The 25,847-nt window shown below is 35.3% G+C and overlaps 1 protein-coding gene across 3 annotated transcripts in view; it reads left to right on the forward strand.

Annotated features, from left to right (window-relative positions):
- The window catches only part of PRMT3 (protein arginine methyltransferase 3), a 123,955-nt gene that overhangs the window by 89,227 nt on the left and 8,881 nt on the right, over positions 1-25,847 (forward strand). For all 3 annotated transcript variants that reach the window (XM_038569256.1, XM_038569257.1, XM_038569258.1), the window contains 2 exons: positions 18,759-18,809; positions 19,006-19,093. In XM_038569256.1, coding sequence (XP_038425184.1) covers positions 18,759-18,809; positions 19,006-19,093 — 139 coding nt within the window. The remainder of the gene's footprint in view (positions 1-18,758; positions 18,810-19,005; positions 19,094-25,847) is intronic.

The raw sequence follows: 25,847 nt of genomic DNA on the forward strand, positions 1-25,847 counted from the left end.
ATCTCTGACAATAGAAACCTGATAATTCCAAACTCATTTCTTGAGTACTAAATCAGTTCTTAGTACTTTTAGGTGTAAATTAACCTAATTTTGACCTTGCAAAGCTAATCGGCTAAAGAAACTAATTATTAAAACACATCTGTGCTGCTTAGAAATCGTAAGATTTGTTTTGAACTTGCACCATAGATTTTAGTGGTACATCTGGTATATATTTTAATAGGCTTCATTAAGTAAATTTTATGTGTTGAGGGAGGACATTTCTAATTATGTGATTCCACCTCTACAGTTTTAGGTTTCTCCTTATCTATAAAATGACCATGTGATCTAGAGTACAGTCCATAACTCTGTACTCTTCTCTGAAACCTGAACCTTTGTAGTTAGGCTTAGAGGGTAGTGTGAATACTTAAATCTCTTCAATTATCTCCAGAAACTGTTTTTGAGTAGTAGTATGTGCTAAGAGCTGCAAGGCATTGGGAATATAATAACAAGCCAAAACAGTACTTCTGTTCACAAAGCATAAATGAGGGAGACAAATATTTAAATTCACTTGATGGTTACAAGTGATAAAGGCATTCTAGTTATATAAGAAAATGTCTTTTTTTTTTTAAGAGATGTAAACTAAAGTACATAGGAGAGAAATGACATATCAGGTATTTGCTACCAAACAGTTCAGCAAAAAAGGGAGTAGAGGATGAATAGATGAAATAAAAGTGGTAACTGTTGAATACAGGTGATAGGTACTCAGAGGTCTTGTAATTGTGTATATGCTTGAAATTTTTCGTACATTGATTTTTTTTAAAAAACAATAATGCTAATGACAACATTTTAAGAAATGTGTAAGAGTGATGAGGCAAATGTATTGTGCTAAGTTTTTTCCATACAACTCACCTACCTGCTATAGCTACCAGAGCTGAACATATGCTTATTCTGTGGCTTAACCATTTCACTTTTAGGTCTTTACACAACAGAGGTGTGTTCATGTTTGCCAAAAGACATGCACACAAGTGTCCACTGCAGCATACTTCATTATAATCTCAAACTAGAAACAAGCTGAACATTTATCAGCAGTAGATGGATAAATATGGCATATTTTGGAGTATACATCAATGAAAAAAGATGATCTTCACTGTATACTACAACATGGATGAATTCTTCATGAACAGAAAAAAAAAATCTAGAAAGTTTAAAAACATACCATGAGGCACCTGGGTGGCTCACTTGGTGAGCAGCCAGTTCTTGATTTTGGCTCTGATCATGATCTCAGGGTCCTGTGATCTAGCCCCAAGTTGGGCTCCGTGCTCAGCGGGGAGTCTGCTTGAGGATTTTCCCACACACACACACTAGTTCTCTCCCTCCCCCATCACGCATGCATGCTTGCTCACTCTCACTCAAATAAGTAAATAAATGGATCTTTTTAAAAAATAAATAAAAGTATATATTTTTAGTACAACGTGGCTCTTTGCTACAAGCCATCTACTTCATCTGGAGCCGGGCCAAAGAAATGATGATTTGTGCCATTGCCAGAACTGGTTGCATTGAACTTATTGAGGGATGGTTTATATGTTAGTCTCTAATGTAAAACTTTATTGAGGGATTTTTCCGGAGTAATTTTGATTACCTGATATTCCCATTATGTGACTAATTCTTTATATAACATGTGACTGTTGTGAAAGGAAGCTTTTTGTCTCATATTCAGAGGGATCCTAATTCTGATATTGTTTAGATTTGATTAAAGTCCAGGTATACCCTATGCATTCCCTACAAAATCTTGGATACTTTCACTTGACCCTCCCCAAATCTTTCATTTTTCCCAACCACAGAATCTAGCCTTCTGAGCTAAACCCCAGAAGATTTTAGCCTTTTTAAAATTGGGATTTTTTCAACTCATTTTCTGTGTTTAGTTGCCTTCCTATCTTTTTTTTTTTTTTTTTTAAGATTTTATTTATTTATTTGAGAGAGAGAGAACAAACAGTGGGCAGGGGCAAAGAGGAGAGAAAGAGGCAGACTTCCTGCTGAGCAGGGAGCTTGATGCGGGGCTGGATCCCAAGACCTGGAGATCACGACCTGAGCTGAAGGCAGACGCTTAACTGACTGAACCACTCAGTCACCCCCTTCCTATCTACTTTTTGTACTCTCTCCTTGGAAACATACCATTAAGAATTTAATTTTTAGGGGATACCTGGATGGCTCAGTGGTTTAGCACCTGCCTTCAGCTCAGGGCGTGATCCTGGGGTCCTGGGATCGAGTCCCACTTCAGGCTCCCTGCATGGAGCCTGCTTCTCCCTCTGCCTGTGTCTCTACCTCTGTGTGTGTGTGTCTCATGAATAAATAAAAGCTTTAAAAAATAATTTAATTTTTAAAAAGACATGTTTCCCACTTCCTGTTAACTTTGAAGTATATATTCATTGAGTATGGTAATGGAAGGAATCACCTGCAATTTTAAACCTGCTCAGAGAGAATGGAGAAGTCCACAAAATGAGAAACTCTGAAGTTGATTAAAATAATTTGTCCTCAGAATGAATAAAGATTCCTTAATCCTTCTTTGAAAACCATGCTGTAGGGGCACCTGAGTGGCTCAGTGGTTGAGTGTCTGCCTTTGGCCCAGGGCATGGTCCCAGAGTCCCGGGATCGAGTCCTACATCGGGCTTCTTGCATGGAGCCTGCTTCTCCCTCTGCCTGTGTCTCTGCCTCTCTGTGTCTCTCATGAATAAATAAATAAAATCCTTTTAAAAAAGAAAGAAAGCCGTGCTGTAAATAATGCCTCAGAATCTGCATTTTTAAAAGTTCATTAAGAGTGATCTTAAAGCCTCCTGTTGAGTTATAAAAGGATTTGAAAATCATATTGTTCTAAAATACAATTTGAGTGAATTGTTGAGGTTCTTATGCTATATTATATTCATAATTCTAGATAGGAATAGAGTCATGCTTGAAATCATCAGTGCCAAAGGTCAGAATAAATTTGAGAAAAATAATCACACGCAAGCAGGACTGAAATACTTATCTCAAGCACAGCAATAAGCTTAAAAATGGTTTATTTATCAAATAATCAATAATAGTGAACTCTTGATTAGACATGTCAGGGGAGTTCTCTCTAGACTTCTCTCAGAGGCTGCCAATTAGCATTATTAGGTTGTGATAATAAATGAGTTTGACCAGGAATTTTCCTCTCTGAGTCAGGCAGTTATCCCCAGAGTAATGACCTATAAGAAAGTAATCTTCTCAGTTCAGATTTCCTTTGACTTACATTCTGGCAGAAGCATCGTGAGTATTGGCATTCAGAAATTCTACCTGATGTTTCCAGCCATGTGATGTATATGTATGTATTCACAGGAAGGGTCAGTCTTTATTGGAAGATGAGTCAAAAAAAAAAAAAAAAAAAAAAAAAAAAAAAGGAAGATGAGTCAATAACTGGAAAAATAAATTTTTGTTACATATATCAATCAGATGGCTCAAAACTTATTAGTTACCAAAATCAGTCCATCTTTCTTTTTTCTAGGAGACTAAATGATAAAAGGGCCAATCCAGAAATAGTAGGGAGTTTTCTAAAAATGATTAAAATCAAAGTGAAAAGTTTAAATAGTGTTAATATAACACTGTGGTTAATAGCTTCAGCTTTAGGGATGCATGGGTGGCTGAGTATCTGACTCTTGATCTCAGCTCAGGTCTTGATATCAGGCCTTGCACTGGGCTTCACCCCAGAAATGTCAGTCATTTATCTTACCCCGCAGTGTGCAGAGATAGCAGTCAAAAAAACACTTAAATTGCAACTACAAAGCCAAAACTTTTGACAACTGGTGTAATAACCTTCTTTGAAAAATTACAGCCTTTAAAGGACAAATGTAAATGAATGCTACCAGGCTTTTAGTTCTTCAAATGTCAGATACTTTTTTAGTAGAGCTCAGATGAGATAGAAACCATGTTTTTACCTCACTTTTGTTTTCAGATCGATTGATTGATTTGAGAGTGAGTGCACAAGGAGCAGGGAGGGAGAGGGAGAGAATCCTCAAGCAGACTCCCCACCCACTGCAGAGCCCAAATCGTTGCTGGATCCCAGGACCCAGAGGTCCTGCCCTGCGCTAAAAACAAGTCAGATGCTCAACTGACTGAGCCACCCAGGCACCCCACCTCACTTTTCAAAAGAGAAAATAATCCTGTTCGTTTCTGGAAAGTAAAGTGCACTGCATCTTGTACCTGCCCTCTTTTTCCCGTCTGCCAGTTTCTTTCAGCATTCCTTCACTTAATCTATACTCCCAAAGGCTCATAAAGACAAGTAGCATTTGGTAGACCTTGATCACCTAAGTCACAAAAATGGGATTTAATAGTTTTCGGTTTTAAACCTCTTCAGCCAACACAAAACTAGTATTTTTTTTGTTCTGCATTGATTTTTAAATTCAGTGTATCTGCTATTTTGTTCTTAAAATTTATAATGTTTACTTACTATTGATAATATTTTCTGCCATTTCAGGAACTAGGAATGGGCCATGGAACATTTAGGTGGATAGTTTTTAGGGAACATTGAAAAGCAGCATGAAAAATGGAATATAAGGATACAATAAGCATTAATATAAAACAGTGAGAAACTGATGATATGTGAGGAAGCAGGTAGAAGATAGAAATCTAGAGAAGCAGTGGGCTGCGAATTTTTTGTGGCAAGCACACACACAAATACTTTTCAAGATAGCTTTTCATTTAGGCAACATGTATTGAATACTAGTACTATGTGTATTAGTACTGATACTAGGATGCTAGTTCTGGCTTCTGCGTTAGGCCCTGAGAGTACAACACAATATAATCTCTGACCCCCAAGATCTTAGGTTAGTAGGAGAGGCCAGCATATACATAGGCTGTTGTAATATGGTATTTTACAAGAGAATCTAATAATAGAGGCATATAAAAGATACCTTTGGCCTGGCACACTCTTACCTACTTTTACTCAATAATCCTACATATATTTAAAATTTTACCTTAGGCATGGATTCTTCCAGAAAGCCTTGCTAATACTGTATGCATTAGATGAATGGAGAGCAAGTAATTGTTGTTGGTACAGACTTAAGGGAATGTTTTTCTAAAGTAATCCACATCTGATATCAGTTTTGAATTAAAAAAATCGGAAGTTAGAAATAAAGCATAATTTTCTTTTCCCAAAGCCTGAAAGGAGTTGAGCATATTTTGTCACTTCATTGTTTGTTTATTGGTTCTCTCAATTAATGAAGCTTTATTAATTTCCTCTGGTCCCTGCACTTCCCAGGCTCTTTCATGCCTTTGTAACTGCACAGTGGTCTTCACTGTTGAGGTGGACCGTCCAGGTGTTGTTCTGGGCAGTGAGGATACGGAGGAGAGCACAGACGTAGTGAGACTGCCCTTAAGGGCCTGTTGGGGGTCTGTAATTAAACAAAAAACACTATGGGCATGGAAAGTGTTATTAGTGGGAAAGTGTGGAAGCATCTACTCTGTGGATTAGGGAAGACTGCACAGAGGAAGTAACATTTAAACGGACACTTAGTAAGTGAAAAGCTAGTTTAGGGAATGGGGGTTTTACAGACAGGGAGCCTTAAGTAGGAAGAAAAAATGCAGTAATGAATCTGCCTTCTGTAATGGTGGATTATGTACAATGGAGTGATCCTTTTGCTGAGAACAACTACAAAAGCTAAAGAAAATATAAAATACTGTCTGTTTGAAGTATCAGATAAGTTAGTAAAGCATTACCAAGCAAAACTCAGAAAAGAAGAAAATCCAAGGAAAGGAGACTTGACATTTGGGACTGCTTTTGCCCAATAGGCATTTACCAATTCAGAAGTAACAGCTAAAAGACTTGTGTAGCCCTTTGATAGCCTCACGCGGATAGGAATACAAAAATAGGGCCTTTGTGATTCCCCAGTGCTTTGCATTGCGACCATGAAAGACTAAATCCAAGAATAGGGTAAAATTAAAGATAAATTAACCTTTGCATGGACTGCAGGCTAGCTTCAACTTATCTGGGTAGCCCAGGACATTCTCAGACCTCATTATTAGAGTAAGATGATCTTAGTGTTTGCTAGCATCCCCAGATTCCTTGCACAAAGATTCTTTCTAGGAAATTATCATCATCGGTCTTAAATAATTTCTATAGTTTTTCAAATACAATGTTCAGAGCATAATCAAAGGTAATCAGTCACACAAGGACACAAGACAGCATAAATCAGTAACCAGCTGAAATAGTAAGCAATAAAAACAGAGCTTCAGGGATCCCCGGGTGGCGCAGCAGTTTGGCGCCTGCCTTTGGCCGGGGGCGTGATCCTGGAGACCCTGGATCGACTCCCACGTCGGGCTCTCCGTGCATGGAGCCTGCTTCTCCCTCTGCCTGTGTCCCTCTCTCTCTCTCTCTCTCTCTCTCTCTCTGGTGACTATCATAAATAAATAAAAATTTATAAAAAAAAAAAAAACAAAACAGAGCTTCAGGTGCTTCAGGTATTTGATATGTCAGATATGGACTCTAAAAATAACTATTGCAGGGCACCTGGCTGGCTCAGTCTTTAGAGCATTCAACCCTCGATGATCTCAGGGTTGTGATGTCAAGCTCCATGTTGAGCAAAAAATTAAAAAATAAAGTAACTATGCATACTAAGTTGAAGGACAAAAGAAATTATAAATTTCAAGCATTTGAAAACATTAAAAAAATTCTAGCAGATTTAAAAAGAGTTCAACATATTCTGAAACTAAACTAAAATTGAGTTTAGCAGCAGATCTTAGCACAGTGGTATAGAGAAGTTTATTGAACTAGATTTTCGGTCAGGAGGAAATATCCAAAAGGAAGCACTGAGAGATAGAAGGATGAAGGCTGGGGAAGGGCAAGAGATACAGAGGATATAAGAAATAGAGTACCAAAGGAAAGGAGGTGAGAATATTTCAAACAGTATTTGAAGAGATAACAGCTAAGGATTTTCCACAACAGACAAAAGACAATGAGCTACAATTCAAGAAGCACAACATACCTGAATAAGATTCTTTTTTCTCCAATTTTGTTTTTATTCAAATATAATTAATGTAGTGTTACATTAATTTCAGGTGTACAATATAATGATTCAGGAATTCTATACATTACTCAATGATCATCAAGATAAGTGTGCTCTTAATCCCTTTTATTTCCCATCCCCCCAGTCACCTCCCTTCTGACAACCACCAGTTTATTCTCTGGATTTAGGAGTCTGGCTTTGTTAGTCTCTTTTTTTCTTTGTTTTGTTTCTTAAATTCCACATGTGAGTGAAGTCATATGTTATTTGTCTTTCTCTGACTGTTTTACTTAATATTGTCTCCTCTGTGTCCATCCATACTGTTGCAAATGACAATATTTCATTCTTTTTTATGGCTGAGCAGTATTCCATTGTATATTTTTATATATACATATGTATATGTACCCCATATCTTTTTTTTTTTCCATATCTTTTTTATTCATTCATCTGTAGATGGACACCTTGGTTGCTTCCTTATCTTGGCTGTTGTAGATAATGCTACAGTGAACATAGGGGTGCATGTTTTCAAATTAGTGTTTTCATACTCTTGGGTAAATATCCAGTAGTGGAATTACTGGATAATATGGTAATTCTTTTCTTAATTTTAACCTCCATACTGTTTTCCACAGTGGCTGCACCAGTTACATTCTCACCAACAGTGCATGGGGATTCCTTTTTCTACACATCCTCACCAACACTTGTTGTTCCTTGTGGTTTTTATTGTAGCCATTCTGATAGGTGTAAAGTGATATCTGGTTATGGATTTAATTTGCTTTTCCCTGATGATTAGTGATGCATATCTTTAGTTGGCCATCTGTATGTCATCTTTGGAAAAATGTGTATTCAGGTCTTCTGCACATTTTTAATCAGATTATTTGTGGGTTTTTTGGAGTTGCGTAAGCTCTTTATATATTTTGGATATTAAGCCTTGGTCAGATATATCATTTGTGAATATCTTCTCCCATTAAGCAGGTTGTCTTTTTGTTTTGCTGATGGTTTCCTTCATTGTGCAAAGCTTTTTATTTTGTAGTTTAATTTTGCTTTTGTTTTCCTCGCCAGAGGAGACATCTCAACAAAAAATGTTTCTATGGCTGAATCAAAGAAATTGCTGACTATGTTTTCTTGTAAGAATTTTATGGTTTCAGGTCTCACGTGTGGGTCTTCAATCCATTTTGAGTTAATCAATAAGATTAGTTTTAAATACCCACTTCTAGGTATATACCCAAGAGAAACCAAAACATATGTTTTGGACATATGTCCATACATGAATGCTCATACCAGCATTACTCATAATAGCTAAGAAGTGGAAACAAACCAGATGTCCATCACCTGGTGAATGAATAAGCAAAATGTAGATCCATACAGTGAAGCAATATCTGGCCATAAAACAAAATACATACTGGTATGTGCTATAACATGGAAGAACCTTGAAAAGGTTATGCTAAGTACAAGTAGCTAATCACAAAAGAGTTGCATTTATAGGGCTCCATTTATATGAAATGTTCAAACTAGGCAAATCTCTAGACAGGTCTGGGATTAAAGGGGGAATGGATACAAAATTTCTTTTTGGGGTAACAAAAATGTTCTAAAATTAGATTGTGGTGGTGATGGTTGTGTAACTCTGAATATTCTTTTTTTTTTTTTTTAAACTTTTATTTATTTATGATAGTCACACAGGGAGAGAGAGAGAGAGGCAGAGACATAGGCAGAGGGAGAAGCAGGCTCCGTGCACCGGGAGCCTGACGTGGGATTCGATCCTGGGTCTCCAGGATCACGCCCTGGGCCAAAGGCAGGCGCCAAACCGCTGCGCCACCCAGGGATCCCTGAATATTCTTTTAAAAATTAAATTACACGGGGACACCTGGGTGGCTCAGTGGTAGAGCATCTGCCTTTGACTCAGGGCGTGATCCCGGGGTCTGGGATCGAGGCCCACATTGGACTCCTGCAGAAAGCCTACTTCTCCCCTCTGCCTGTGTCTCTGCCCCTCTCTCTCTCTCTCTCTGTCTCTCGTGAATAAATAAATAAAATCTTTTTAAAAAATTATGCAGTCTATTTAAATAGGAAAATGGTATGTGAATTTTATCTCAAAAAGAGGGAGACGAAATCACCTAGAACATCCTATTAAAACTACAGAAATCAAGAAGAAAATCTTAAGAGCAGTCAGGGGGTGGCTATGACTGGAGCACTGGAATTACCTGCAAGAAGGTATAAATAGACTGGTAAATTATTTCGCAACAGAGACAGTAGAATTGAAAAGATAATACAATGATGACATTCTCAATGTACTAAAAATAACTGCCAACGCTGAATTTTACCCAACTGAAATATCTTTTAAGAAGGAAGCTGAAATAAAAATATTTCAGATGAACAAATAAAAACAGAAGAAGACAGTTTGTTCCAGTAAACCTATACTGAAGGAGCTACTAACAGATATTCAGGCAAACAGAAAATGTCCCCTATGGAAGGCCAGAATACAGGAAAAAGTAAAGATTAACAGAAGTGGTAAACATGCCCATACCAGTAGTTCTCACTGCTGGGCATATACCCAGCAACAATTAATACATATTGTTCACCAAAAGACACGGTCATAAAAGAATGTTGAGGGGTGCCTGTGTGGCTCAGTCAGTTGAATGTCTGTCTGACTCCTGATTTTGGCTCAGGTTATGACCTCAGGGTCCTGGGATTGATCCCCTGGTCAGGATCCACTCAGTGGGCAGTATGCTTTTCTCCCTCTGCCCCTCCCCCCACTCATGCTCAGTCTCCCTCTCTCTAAAATAAATAAATCTAAAAAAAAAAAATGTTCATGGCACTAGTCATATAAGCCTCGACTTAAAACTACTAGTGTCCTGTCAGTCATAGACTGAATAAATAAACTCTTTGGTCAAATATGCCTTACTGCCATATAACAGTTTAAGCCCTACAGTATACCTGAATCTAAAAAACAATAACAAGGAAAGTAGCCAGTCCACAAAATATTACATGATTCCATTTATGTTGAAGTATATGATAGGGAAAATGAATCTCTGATCTTAGAAATCAGGATAGTAGTGACATAAGCTCTGTTGAGGATGTGGAGAAAAGGGACCCTGTGCACTGTTGGTCGGAATGTAAATTGGTGCAGCCACTGTGAAAAACAGTGTGGAGGTTCCTCAAAAAACTAAAAATAGAACTAACATATCCAACAATCCCACTTCTGAGTATATGTAAAGGAAAGGAAAACAGGATCTCAAGGAGACAACTGCCCTGCTATATTCTTTGCAGTGTTATTCATAGCAGCCAAAATATGGGAGCGACGTAAGTGGCTATCAGTAATGAGTGGATAAAGAAGATACATACACAGTGGATTATTCAGCCTTAAAAAGAAGGAAATCTTGACATTTTCAACAACATGGATAGACCTCAAGGGGAGTATGCTAAGTAAAATAAGTCAAAGATAAATACTGCATACTGTCACTTATATGTTCAATCTAAAAAAGCCAAACTCCCAGAACAGCGTAAAATGGTTATTAGTGCGTGTCAGAGGGTGGGAGAAATGGGGAGATGTTGATCAGAGGATACAAACTGAGTAAGTTCTAGGGATCCAGTGTACCTCATGATGCTTACTTATGGTTAATAATACTGTGTTGTTAAGAGTGTAGATCTTAAGTATTCTCACCACAAAAAAGAAATGGTAAGTATTTGACACGATGAAGCTATTCACTAATGCTGTGGTGGTAATCAGTTTGCAATATATAAGTTGATCAAATGAACACATTGCATATCTTAAATTTATAATTGTTATATGTCAATTATATCTCAATAAAGTTGGGGAAAATCAGAATAGTAGTTACCCTGCAGGGGTGGAGGTGCCTAGGATTGGCTAGGTGCACAGAGCAGATTATTAAGGTGCTGGAATGTTCTATTTCTTGATCTGAGTGTGGGTTTCATAGCTATTTTCTTTTTTTTTTCTTTTTTTCTTTTTTTTTCATAGCTATATTCTGATTCAGAATTTATCATGTACACTTAAGCGCTCTTTTCTGCATATACATTATACTTTAAAAGATTTTTAGAAGTGACACTATTAGTAAATATCAATGAATATTGAGTGTGTGAGACAGTATCTCATGTTCATAGTTAAGAAATGTGGAGCAGTTAGGGCATATAAGCTATCATTTTATGAAATGTCAGAATTAAAGTACTTCTGTTGTAAGCTCTGAAGACATGGCCCCTTCTCCTCCCTAAAATCACTTTAATAAGCAATTTTGAAATTATAAGGCACCCAGACTAAGTAAATTTCAAGAAATTTTAGTTATAATCTGGGAATATTTTAAATAGGTCAAAAATTAATTATATTGAATTTTTCAGTACAAGAACCTTTAAAAAAAATATTTTTAGATCTGTTGTCTGTTTTGCTGCTTCCCATATTGCTTGGTCTATTTCTGAACACTACCCAATTTGACAATATCCCTCGAGGAGTATATGGCACTTAATGTGTATTGTTCCCTAGAGGAATCATAAAAGAAAGGAAAGATGCAAATTTTCTCTTGTGATAAAAGAAAATTAATTGAAGAAAAAAAGAGTCTATAATTTAAGGTATAGTTAATTATTGGGAGAAAATCTTACATAATTTTCATATTTATTGATTATATCTTCTTAGTTTAAATACCAGTTATTACTAGCAAAGTTCATAGTCTATGCAGCAGCTTGCATGGCTTATGTTTGTATCATCTTGTTTATACACAATGAATTAAGCTATAGTAATCGTTTTTATGCATTTTCTTCTTATGCTTTCTTTACTTGCTTCAGACTCATCATCAGTTGGCTTTTGAATTCTGTATTAAGATTTTGAAAGAGAAAAAAAAGATTTTGAAAGAAATACTCCAACAAAAAAATGAATTGTATTTTTGTCATAGTGATTCTGCTGCATGGATTACAAACACTCTATCTCCATGCTTGGGTAAACTCCATCAAAAGCACATTATCCTCCTACTTCTGTGGCCAGCTGCCTAATTGTATCTGCTGTAACCACACGCTGTTGGAACATGATACCAATGAAGAACAGAAATGATAAATTACTCCCTGCAGGTGATAGTGATAATGATAATTTTTAATTTCCTTCTTTCTCATAAGGTCTAGTCTGATCTTATTTCATTGGCTGCCATCCTGTTACATACACACATGATGCATTTTCTTTAAAGAAATACTCATCACTCCAAAATACATGAGAAAATTATTTTTATTCCAAGTCATTGTTCTTCAAATAAGCGTGTAATGAACTGCATCTACCTTTGTGTGTCTGGGATAAACAAGCAAAATGTGGCTTAAAACAGATTTTTAAATATTCAGTTTTCACATACTGTGAGGTCTTTTCTTCCTTTTTGTGCAATCCACAAAGAAGAAACAGCTCATTTTGAAAGACTGTATTCTGATGTTTAGGAATATTTAAGATGCACAACAAAGCTACATGCCTGAATTATTTTCCTATATATACTTCAAAGTAATTGTGGAGGTTTCCTACCAAATTACAAATGTGATCAAACTGTCCCAGAAGTTTGCTAAATGTGCGTGTATTTTCCTTTTATTCGCTTTTCTTCTATTATAAGCGTTCTTAATCACCACAGATTCTCTCTTTTCTCAGTCTAAGGACTTTTTAACTAAATTTTTTCTGACAGTGGTGTAAGTCAGTGAAATTTTATTTATTTAACTGTGCCCTTGCCTTTGCATATTAACCCAGCTCCTACAGATATTTTATTTTAATGCTTATTTTCCCCTCAGCAGTTCCCTTTGCCCCTGACAAGATACACACGTGGAACAAAAGAGAAATTTATTCTGTGCTCCAGCCTTCTAACCTATCTGATCTTTTTCAAGCACACGTCAAGCTGTGCTCCAATTATTTATTACCATTGCCTATTAGTCATTATTTTCAATTTCCTGTGATTGTTATTTATTCTTACATTTGAATGACTTCTCAGAGAGAGTAAGTTCATTGAAATTAACATTTGAAAGACCTAGAGATAGGCTGTCAAAGTATTGGTAACAAGATGGTGAAACTAATTGAAAAAATAGTGGCATGTTTATGTTCAGAATAAATAGCTTTGTCCCCAAATCAGCTGACATATAATTGGTTATAATGGCTTTGCAGAAATAAAAACACTAACTGTAGTTCAGTTGGGTTTTATAGACTATGTTTCAAGTTTAAAGTTTTTTCCTCTTTTTTCCTAGTATCTTAATTATTAAGGACCACTTATATACACAGGGCAGGGGTGGGTGGAACTCTATCCCTTTCCCTTTCAGTAGCATTCTGTTTGAGGATTAATACCCATTTAAAAACTAGAAATTCCCTTTGGTTTTTTTCAGAGCAAGAGTTTTCTACTTGCTCAGTTATGTGATTCTTTTCGGGTTTAGGAGTGGGCAAGTTGGTTTTTTTTTTTTAAAGATTTATTTATTTATTTTAGAGAGAGAACATGAGCAGGAGGGGCAGAGGGAAAGGGAGAGAGAATCTCAGGCAGACTCCACACTGAGCACAGAGCCCCATGTGGGGCTTGATCTCACAACCCTGAGTTCACAACCCCCGCCAGAACCAAGAGTTGGTCACTTAACCTACTGCACCACCCAGGCGCCCCAGTTATATGAATCCTAATTGCCTGATGAATAGATTATCTGCACATAATTTTTTACTGCAGGTGAATTTCTTCTCAATGTCTCATGCTTCTGCTTCATGTGTGCTATAGAACTGATTTTGATATTACCCTCCACCAGACCTAATTAGGGAGGTAAATCTGTTTGAGTTGAAGAAACTATGATGCATTTCAGAGCGAACTATAAAGTAGATGTGTCTTCAGATTTATCTTTGTCATATGTCGCTGCCAAATTCTTAAAACCAAAGTGAATTATATCTTTCATTTTTATTTATTCATCTTGAGGCTTACAAACTGTTTTCTTATTGACCCAAACTGAACAGTATTTTTTTTCACTGTATTTTTGAGGGCTTGGGAGAAAATGAGTTTCTTCTTTGATTTTTAACTAAATATCATAAATAGTTCAATTTGGGGATTGGAAGACAATTCCAAAATACCTTTGTATTCTCAAATATTTTGATTTTTTAATTTTGTTGTAAACTCATGCATCAGCCTCCCCTCTTCATTAAGACATGTACTCTATTATAATTACACCTATACTACCTAATAATATTGCCAGTCTCTTTTACTAGAGTTAAATATATGATGTTTTACTTTGTGTAGTTTATACGCTTCAGACTTAGATCATATTTTCTGATAATGTCAATTGTTATAGTAATATTATTATATTATAATTGGGAAAACTTGGCATTTTTTTTTCAAATTCATTTAGTTCCTATTACATATTAGATACCGCCCTTGCCCTTGGGGGTACAGAGATAAGTGATTTTTGGGTGTTGCTAAGGGAACTGATACAAAGATAATAGTTGAATTGAATGCCTCTCCATGTAATACTATAGCTCATTTAGTTCAAGTATTAAAAATAATTTATTATCACAGAAGCTGTTCATATTTATGGGAAATATAAATTATAAGTAAGGGTAAAGAATATGAACATTCTAGATCTATCATCCACTTTCAGTAGCTCGGTGAATATCTTTTCAGATATGTACGTATATATTCACATTTGCATAACATATAAGTGCCCATTTTATATTTATGTGTATATATATGGCTAATTTTTACAAATATACTTGATAAATTTTCATGAAATATTTTTTTGAAAGTTTAGAATTACTGGGTCAGTGAGTATATGTATTATATAAATATTTTGATTGAGTCAGTAAACATATACAACAGAAAATTGCACAGATCTTAAGTGTAATTTTATAAAATTGTACAAAGCGAATACCTACCATGTATATATCACTCAGGTGAAGAAAGAGAATATTACTAGGAGTCCAGTAGCCCTCCATGTAACCCTTTCCAGTTTCTGCCACTATTGAAGGGTAACTACTATCCTGACTTATAACACTGTAAGTTAGTTGTGCTGTTTTTGAATTTTCCTTTTTTTTTTTTTTTAAGATTATTTATTTCAGAGACAGAGATTGAGATAGTGACACAGAGCAGGAACAGGGAGGAGAGGGAGAAGCAGGCTCCTCACTGAGCAGGGACCCCAATGTGGGGCTCAGCCACAGAACCCTAGGATCATGACCTAAGCCAAAGGCAGACGCTTAACCAACTGAGCCACCGAGGCACCCCTGAATTTTCTGTATGTGGATAGAATCATAGCCCGTGTACTATTTTCTGTGTGACTTTTTAAAAATACAAATGTTTTGTCATATATATATATATATATATATATATATATATATATATATATAGCAAATACCCTCAGATTTCTTCATCTTTTGATACTAGAATTATATTATTTTTTTATTGAAGTATAATTAATGTACAATGTCATATTAGTTTTGGATGTACAACATAATGATTCTATACATCACTCAGTGCTTACTATGATAAATGTAGTTACCATCTGTCAGCATACAGCATTATTACAATATTATTGACTATATTCTCTATATCATACTTTTCATCTCCGTGACTTACTTATTTTATGACTGGAAGTTTGTACCATTTAATCCCATTATCTGTTTTATCCATACCTTCCCACCTCCCTTGAGACAACTGCCAGTTTATTCTCTATTTAAGAGTCTTGGGTTTCTTGTTTGTCTCTGTTTCTTTGTTTTTTAGACTCCACATGTAAGTGAAGTCATGTGGTATTTGTGTTTCTCTAACTTATTTCACTTAGCGTAATACCCTCTAGATCCATCCGTGTTGTTGTGAATGGCAAGATTTCATTCTTTTTTATGACTAATATTTATTGTGTGTGTGTATAACCACATCTTCTTTATCCATTCATCTATCAATGGGTACTTAGGTTTCTTCCATATCTTGGCTATTGTAAATAATGCTACAATAAACACAGGTGCAAATATCTTTTCAAATTAGTGGTTTTGTTTTCTTGGGTAAATACCCAGTAATGGAATTACTGGACCACATAGTATTTCTATTTTTAACTTTTTGAGGAACTTCCATACTGTTTTCCTTTTCCACAGTGGCTACACCAATTTACATTCCCATCAGTAGAGCCCAAATGTTCCTTTTTCTTCACATCCTCGTCAACACTTATTTCTTGCCTCTTTGAGTCTAACAATTATCTCATTGTGGTTTTGATACTAAAATTATTAACTCTCTAATATTAACTTTCTGTTGTGTGTGATGCTTAGAAAGTCTTCTCCACTTCCCAACTTTATAAACACTTGTATATGTTGGGATTTTACTCTTCCTCCTCCTAACCACTCTCCAACCCCCTGCACTGATCTTTGTGATTACATGTGCATACATGGAAAACCCGACCAAATGATGTTATAATTTTTGCCTTAATCATAAGTATTTTAAAGGAATTCAAAGGGAAAAGATGATCTTTTGTGTTTACCAAACTATTAATCATTTCTGTTGTTTTAATATTTTGATGTTTCAGGTTTCCTCTTAGTATTATTGCTCATCAGCCTGAAGAACTGCCCTTAACATTTCTTCTAAATAGTCTTTTGGCAATGAATTCTTTTAGCTTTCCTTTATTTGAAAATGTCTTTATTTTGCCATCATTTCTGAAGGATATTTTTGCTGGATATAGAATTTTGAAAAGTTTTTCCTGCTTCAGTATTTTTTCCTTTTCTATCTGGACCTCCAGTTACATATATGTTAGATGCACAGGTCCTTGAGGCTTTTGCATTTTACTTGTGTTTTTCCCCTGGTTTTTCAAATTAGACACTTTCTATTGCTCTATTTTCACATTCACTGATTTTTTTTCTCTCTGTCATATCCATTCTGCACTTCAGCCCGCAGTTTTTTGTTTCAGTTGTTGTATTTTTTAATCTAAAATTTCCATTAGTTTTTTTGTTGTGGTTTCTATTTCTCTACAAGAATTCCTATCTTTCACTTAATTTCAGTGTATTTTCTATAACTTCATAACAGCATAGTTATAATTCCTGTTTTAAAGTCTTTGTCTCATAGTACCAGCTTCCAGGTTATCTTAGAGTTGTCATCTGTGGATTATTCTCTTGAAAGCTAGCAATGTTTTCCTGGTTCTTTGTATGTTGAATAATTTTGGACTGTGTTCTGGGTGTTGTGCATGTTATTTTGTATGTACTCTCAGTTGTATTATTATAATCTGGAGAATGTTGTTGATGTTTGGTGTGGGCGGTTAAAGCCAAAACATAAAGTTCTGTCATGGGTGTCTGGGCAGACATGGTTCACATCTCAGTTTCATTCTCTGATATTTGCTATAGTGTTTTGGGTCTCTCATGCACATATGCTGTTTAATGATTAGTCTGACTTGTACAGGTTTTTCAAATCTCTGTTTTGTTCTTGAGATCTATACTTGTTGGTTTAGGTTTTTGAGAGCTGTGCCAGTAATTCAGATTTTAGTTTCATTCTCTCAGCCTTTGTTACATTGATTTGGATCTAACCTGTATAGTTCAGGGGTCAGGCTGAGACACTGCGGATTCATACAAAGAGTTAGGGTTTTTCTCCTCTAAGTTAATTATTCACCGATTTCATAAAGTATCCTGACCACATAATAAGACTAGCTGAATTTAGGAAACTGAAGACTGAAAATTTTAACTAACATTTATTGAGAACCTGCTCTTAAAAAAACCTTGCAATCTGGTAGGGCAACTAATTATAAGATAGTATGGTGGATACTGTGATAGAATTGTATAGAATAAGTACATTTTCTCAGCAAATACTTACGTACTGTGGGCCAGGCACTGCTTAGAACACTAAGGTTACAGGGGTGAAGAAGACTGGCACTCAGGGAGAACTCTAAGAAAACAGTTGAATTAGTCTGCAGAGGAATACCAGGAAATCAACTGAAAAAAAGTCATATTTTAGAAATGTTCTGATTAACTATATGGTTTCCTATAATAATCTGTATCTGAGTACTGTGTTGCTTTATATTTGTCTATTTGACAGAATTATACACAGTATTTCGATTCTCTCTTGGTACCTAAAATATAAATGAACCTCGGTGTTCAGTATTGAACTTGTTTTGGGCCTAATCCATATTAACCTTACAGATCAATAAAACTTCATATTCTCAACAAAAGCAGCAGAGTACACAAATTAGCTTTATAGTGATTTTTCAATAATCGGTGTCCTGTTTTTAACACTTTATAAGCTTTTTTTAATGCCAGTTTTATTTTTTTATTTTTTTTTAAAGATTTTATTTATTTATTCATGAGAGACACAGAGAGAGAGAAAGGCAGAGACACAGGCAGAGGGAGGAGCAGGCTCCATGCAGGGAGCCCGATATGGGACCCGATCCCAGGACCCCAGGATCATGCTCTGGGCTGAAGGCAGGCACTAAACCGTTGAGCCACCCAGGGATCCCTTAATGCCAGTTTTAAAAATAGATTAAATTAGTTCAATTAGTAAAAGAAAAAAGAATGGTATAATTTAAATCTTAAAAAGAAATGAAAAATTTATTCATGTGAATATTCATATTTTAGAGACCTTTTTGTATTATCACAGTAACCTGTGTTATTTCAGAGGTTCTCCTTTGGTTATATGTTTAAACATAAGTTTTATTTAAGTACTATTAAATATTTTTATTTTATCTTCAGGAAAAAAATATATGACATTTAAAAATTCCATTGATCTCATCACAAAAATATTCATTGTACTTTGCCATGTCTTGAAAAACTGAATAATTTATTGTTATATCATAGAATTAGTTTAATAATTATATTCCTTTTTTTTTTCTTAGGCAATTGCTGGCTACTTTGATATATATTTTGAGAAGAATTGTCACAGCAGGGTAAGTATCATGAGTTTTCTCATAAGAATTAATTATGTGAAATACATTGTATTTTATTTTTGTGCCCCAAGGTGTTTAATCATAAGCATTTTGCTGTTGTAAGCAATTGGAGCTTGTATTTGATGTAGTAGATTAATGTAGCATGATATTAAAAATCTTGTACTTCATCAGATACTTTTGAACTCTACCGATGCAGGTCGTGTTCTCCACGGGCCCCCAGAGTGCCAGAACACACTGGAAACAAACAATATTTCTATTGGAAAAGCCATTTTCGGTTAAAGCAGGTGAGAAAGAAAAGTAAAGGGGGAGAAATGTCTTACTCATTTTGAAGTAAACAATATTCCTTCATTCTACAGTGACTTTTTGTGTGCCCAGTGTATTTGAAGCAGTATAACAGGAGCTAAGATAAGATGTTCTTAGAGCTACATAAATTTTAGATGGAATATCATTTTATTAAAGTAGTGATTTAAAGAAAACTCTTATTTAGATTAGATTTAGAATTCCTGCCTGTTGGGACCCCTGGGTGGCTCAGTGGTTTGCTTCTGCCTTCGGCTCAGGATGTGATCCCAGGGTCCGGGATTGAGTACTGCATCAGGCTCCTTGTAGGGAGCCTGCGTCTCCCTCTGCCTCTCTCTCTCTTGGTCTCTCATAAATAGATAAATAAAACCTTTAAAAAAAAAAAAAAAAAGAATCCCTGCCCATTAAAATGTGCCATAGTATATAGCTTTTATTTTGAGTAACACAAAATAATCCAAAAACTTTACTTTAAACAGTAACTAGTATATACTAAGTTGCAAACATAACTGAGGAGAAATATCACTCATAGAGGTGAAGAGTAAATTAAGTAATTCTGGTGCTCAGTGTATGTGTATAGAGTACTCTGCACTGTCTCCACTGCTCACATCCTACACGGTGCTCAAGGACTGGCCCAACTCTGCATTCCTCTGTGATTGCTCACTCTGATGAGCACCTACAGTTCTTTTTTTTTAATTTTTTTTTTAATTTTTATTTATTTATAATAGTCACAGAGAGAGAGAGAGAGGCAGAGACACAGGCAGAGGGAGAAGCAGGCTCCATGCACCGGGAGCCCGACGTGGGATTTGATCCCGGGTCTCCAGGATCGCGCCCTGGGCCAAAGGCAGGCGCTAAACCGCTACATCACCCAGGGTTCCCAGCACCTACAGTTCTTATGTACACACACAGTTAGCTCCAGAAGTTAGAATTTGATTATGGAATCTTTTTATTTAGATAACTTATTATGTAGAAGTTGTCTTGCTTCACCTTCACTGAAACCTTTAGACTGTATGAAACCTGAATATACACAAACTTCAATAAAAAGATTCTCAACATCAAAAGTAACTCAGGGAGAGAGACCAATTAAAATTCTGTAAGAGACTGTTTCTTAGCCATCAGTACAAGAAAAAACAAAATTTATCAAGGCACTTATGCCTGTAATCATGTAGCCACATGGAATTTTCATACTCTTCTCCTGATAGTCATTATTGGTACAACTTTAGGGAACAGTTTGCTACTATGAATATATGTATATATATATCACTAAAACCACACAGTTATTTTCCTGGACATATATTCTGGACAATCTCCCCTGCAGCCTGTGTACAACAATCTTAACAACAGTATGGTTTGTAGAAGTGAAAAGTTGGAGGCAACCTGAATGTCCATGAACAGAAGATAGATGAATATGGTAGTTGAATACAGTAAAATCTCTGTAACAGATAAATCATATATTTGTGAATATCAGAAGCAACATTAAGCAAAAAAAAAAAATGGCAATATGATTCCTACAGTACACTGTTTATATGGAGTTTAAAGACATGAAACAATTACATATACACCCACCAATACTTAAAAGTAAGCAATACTTAAAAGTTATAACTACAGAATTTAGTATAGTGGCTACCCTTGCGAAAGGATAGAACTAGTAGCAGGAAAGGCTTTCAAGTGGATTTGGTGCTATATATCTGAATTATTCCTTTTAGAAATTGAAGGAACTGTGGGAAAATGTTAAGATTTGACAAAACTGAGTGGTGGGTCCAGGGGGTTATTATATTCTCTATATGTTTAAAATATTTCATAAAATTCAGTTATAGTTTGATTTCACTGTTGATGCATAAATGGAATTTAGTAGATGCAAATTAAAAACTCTAGAGTAAAGCCGCACCTTGTTGTCACATTTTCACTTTAAGATTGCAATGCTGTGGAAATAAAACCTTGATGGTGTCATTTTCTCTTTCTCCAAAAAGCTTGAGCATAGCAAAACTGAAGTGCAGCAAGCACAAATGAAATTTTACTACATTTTCATTTTTGTTTGTTTAGTTGTTTTTTGTATAGCTTTGGTATTTGGATTGATATTTAGAAACTTGAAATGTTGCTTTCTTCTTACTATAATCATTTAACAGTCTTAATGGTAGAATTTTATTTATTTATTAAGATTTTATTTATATACTCATGAGAGACACAGGGAGAGGCACAGACATAGGTAGAGGGAGAAGCAGGCTCCGTGCAAGGAGCCCTATATGGGATCCCAGGACTCCGGGATGACGCCCTGAGCCGAAGGTAGACGCTCAACCACTGAGCCACCCAGGCATCCCAATGGAAGAATTGTAAAGGTAGTGCTCTTTCATTCATGTTTTAATCTTGAGGGAGATTTAAGGTAGCATTTGAATTTTATACTACCTAATTACAACAAAATATTATTCTATATATAGTGAAATTTTGAAATCCTGTTTGTTACCTAGCAATCCTTAGACTAACTGATTCAGCTTTTTTAGAATACTATGAAGGAGGTGTGTGATTTTTAACATTGCTTTCCGATACCATCTACATTCTATATTTCTTTCCCTGATATTGTATATGTACTTGTATTTTAATAGTAAGACAAGTACATCACAAAATTTGGAATCCCCTAAAATATAACCAGGAAAGACTTGAAAGGAAAATTTCAAAGTAAGGAAAATGTGGTCATTCTCAGCTATGATACTCTAAAAAGAGATTACATAAGGAAATATAACACTTTTTTTTTAACCCTGCTAATAAGCTTCTGATGGTAGTACTATGAATAGAAGCCAGAAGTTGGGGGGCAGAGTAACTAAAGACATGCTAATCAGAAAAAGCGCTCCAGAAATCTATACACAATGTCCCTTTGAGTTTTAGATGAGTACTAAGATATATAGATGTTGTGGGATGAAATGCCTGAGGTCAAGCAAAGCATTTTGGGCTGCTGTGAACAAATAGTTCTCAGAGTTTTTACCTGGGGCTGTGGGATGTTTTGAGTTTCAGCCTGCTAGAGTGGGGGACTGAAGAGAATCCAGAAGGACCTTAGCTTCATAGTGGGAATAAACTATCCCAAGAGTAAAGGCTAACCTGCGTGCTCCTTAACAAAGCTTAAAAACAAGCCTTAAAGAAAACAAAACAAAACCATACCCAAGTAACTTTAGTGACAACAAAGGAGAACAAAAGACATTGAACAAATGGAAAAAGTAAAAGTCATTGTAAAGGAAGAAATAAAACTGTCATTATTTACAGATAACATGATTGTGTACAGAGAAAATTCTAAGGAATCTTCACAAAAACTACAGAACCAATGAGTATTTAGCAAGATAGAAAATGTCAGTTGATAGAAACAGACCCAGAAATGAGATTAATTAGCACACAAGCATGCTAAAACATACTATAACTGCTTTTATATGAACATAATGAGAATACGAGAAGATATTTAAAATCCAAATGTAACTTCTAGAGATGGAAATTTATAATATATGAAGTGAAAATATTGTTCAGTGTAATTAGCAGAAGAAAAGATCAGTGTTCTTGAAGATGCAGCATAAAATGTTTCCAAAATGAAACAGAAAGAAAAAAGATGTTTTAAAGAAATGAACATATTCTCAGTTACCTGAGGGAAAATATGAAGCACTCTAAATGTGATAAAAGAAGTCCCTGAAAGAAGCAGGGGCAAAAAAAAAAAAAAAAGAAGAAGAAGCAGGGGCAGAAAAACTATATGTGAAAATACAATAATGGCCAAATTTTTCTTATATTTGATAAAAACTATAACCCATAGATTGAAGAAACTCCGTGAACCCTAGGTAAGATCAATACAAAGAACATAACACCATGACATATTACAAACACATTGCCAATAAATAGTGATAATAATAATAAAAAAAAGTCTTAACCAGAGAAAAATGAAACTGAGGAACAAAGAATAACTTCAGAATATTCTTCAGAAACTGTGTAAACCAGATGATAATCAAATGACATTTTCAAAGCACTAAAAGAAACCATCAACCCAGATTCTATATTTAGAATAAATATATTTCAAAAATCAAGGCTAAATAAAACTTTGCCAGAAGAAAAACACTGCAAGAATTCATCTCCAACAGACCATCAATATAAGATATAGTAAGGTAAGTTCCTTGAGTGAAAGGAAAATATCACCAAGTGGAAACTTGAATCTAAACAAAGGAATGGGAAATGTCAGAGATAGTAAATGAGGGAATCCCTGGGTGGCTCAGCAGTTTAGCACCTGCCTTTGGCCCAGGGCGTGATCCTGGAGCCCCAAGATCGAGTCCCACATCAGGCTCCCGGCATGGAGCCTGCTTCTCCCTCCTGTGTGTGTGTGTGTCTCTCTCTCTCTCTATCATAAATGAATAAATAAAAATAAATAAATAAATAAAAGATTTTAAAAAAAGAAATAGTAAATGAGTTCATGAAAAAGACGTTTTCCCATTTTTTTTATTTTGTAAAAGATAATCGACTATTTAAAGCAAAAAATAATGCTTTTTTGGTATTTCAAAACATATGGAAACATAAAATATATGGCAGTGATCAAAATTAATGAGAAGATGGAAATACATTAAGTTCCTACACTGTACATGAAGCAATTTTTTTTTTTTTGAATTTCTTTTTTTTTTTTTTAATTTATTTTTTTATTGGTGTTCAATTTACTATCATACAGAATAACACCCAGTGCCCGTCACCCATTCACTCCCACCCCCCGCCCTCCTCCCCTTCTACCACCCCTAGTTCGTTTCCCAGAGTTAGCAGTCTTTATGTTCTGTCTCCCTTTCTGATATTTCCCACACATTTCTTCTCCCTTCCCTTATTTTCCCTTTCACTATTATTTATATTCCCCAAATGAATGAGAACATATAATGTTTGTCCTTCTCCGACTGACTTACTTCACTCAGCATAATACCCTCCAGTTCCATCCACGTTGAAGCAAATGGTGGGTATTTGTCATTTCTAATAGCTGAGTAATATTCCATTGTATACATAAACCACATCATGAAGCAATTTTTAATGGTAACTTATGATAAATTAAATATATACATTGTAAACACCAGAGGAACAGATTTTTAAAAGTTTAAATTAAGCCACAAATTCTCAACAAAAGACTAGCAAATTGAATCTAGCAATATTTGAAAAAAAACAACATACTATGACCAAGTAGGGTTTAGTTCAGGAATCCAAGACTGATTCAGTAGTTTAAAATTTTAAAATATTTTAGAATCGTTTAATGCAATCAACCATGTTAACAATCTAAAGAAGAAAAACCACGTGGTCACATCAATGGATGCAAAGAAAAAAAAGCATTGAACAAAATTCAATATCTAATCACGATAAATACTGATAGCATACTAGAAATAAAAGAGAATTTCTTGAACCTGATAGAAGGCATCACACAGGGATGCCTGGATGGCTCAGTGATTAAGCTCTGCCTTTTTCTCAGGGCATGATCCCAGGGTCCTGGGTTCAAGTCCTGCATTGGGCTCCCCACAGGGAGCCTGCTTCTGAGAACTCTGCCTGTGTCTCTCATGAATAAGTAAATAAAATATTGTTTTAAAAAAAAGCATCCGCACAAAGTCCACAGCTAGCATCATAATGAATGGAGCAAAATAATACTTTCCTTCTGTTTGGCACAAGGCAAGAATGTTTGCGTTCACCACTCCTATTCTCATATATTGGAAGTGTTAGCCAGTGTGATAAGAAATGGAAAAAGTAAAAGTCATTGTAAAGGAAGAAATAAAACTCATTATTTACAGATAACATGATTGTGTACAGAGAAAATTCTAAGGAATCTACACAAAAACTACAGAACCAATGAGTATTTAGCAAGATAGAAATTGACAAGCTGATTCAAAAATTTGTATGCCAATGAGAAAGACCTAGAATTTTCCCAAGAGTCATTTTGGAATCCTTACACTAGGTGGTTTCTAAACTTTAGATAGTAAAATATTATGCCATAGATAGACATAGAGATTAATATAACAAATATTATTAATATAACAAATAGAGAATCCAGAAATAGACCCACTTTTGTATAGTTAATTAATTATATTTTTCAAAGGGGCAGTGTAATTCAGTGGGAAAATGATAATCTTTTCAAGAAATGGTGCTTAGAACATCTAAATTTTGTACAGAAAATAATCTCAATGCTTACCTTATACGCTATACAAAAACCACTCTAAATGGGTCATAAACCTAAATATAAAAGTGTAAAACTGCAAAACTTCTAGAAAAAGGTAACATAAGAGATAATCTTTGAGACTTAATGGTAGGCAGAAATTTACAAAGGTTAGATAATGGTAAAACTCATTGGAACTGCACATAAAAGTGTGCACATTTTACTCTTTGTAAATTATGCCTTACTAAAGTTAATTAAAAAAACAAAAAACCCTCCTGGGACTGTCCATATTTCCAGGATAAAATCCAAATTCCTTACGATGGCCCTTTACAATGTGACCATTTTTCATCATTTCCATTCCCACTCTGTTATACCCCACACATAATAACCCCATCATACGCTCCAGTTCATATGGACTTATACAGACTACTCATTTTTTAGCTAACTCTCCTATCTTTTCTTATTCCTTGGTTTGTCTAAGATAGTCTACTTAGAAAACTTTTTTGACCTCTTTCACTTGATAAATTTCAATTTTCTCTTTATTGTCCAGCTGATTTCTGTAATCTTTCCTCACCTTAGAAAATTAATTGCTGTCTTTGTTCTCCTCAGTCAGT

Source organism: Canis lupus, chromosome 21, assembly GCF_011100685.1.
Source record: "Canis lupus familiaris isolate Mischka breed German Shepherd chromosome 21, alternate assembly UU_Cfam_GSD_1.0, whole genome shotgun sequence".
Classification (NCBI taxonomy): domain Eukaryota; kingdom Metazoa; phylum Chordata; class Mammalia; order Carnivora; family Canidae; genus Canis; species Canis lupus.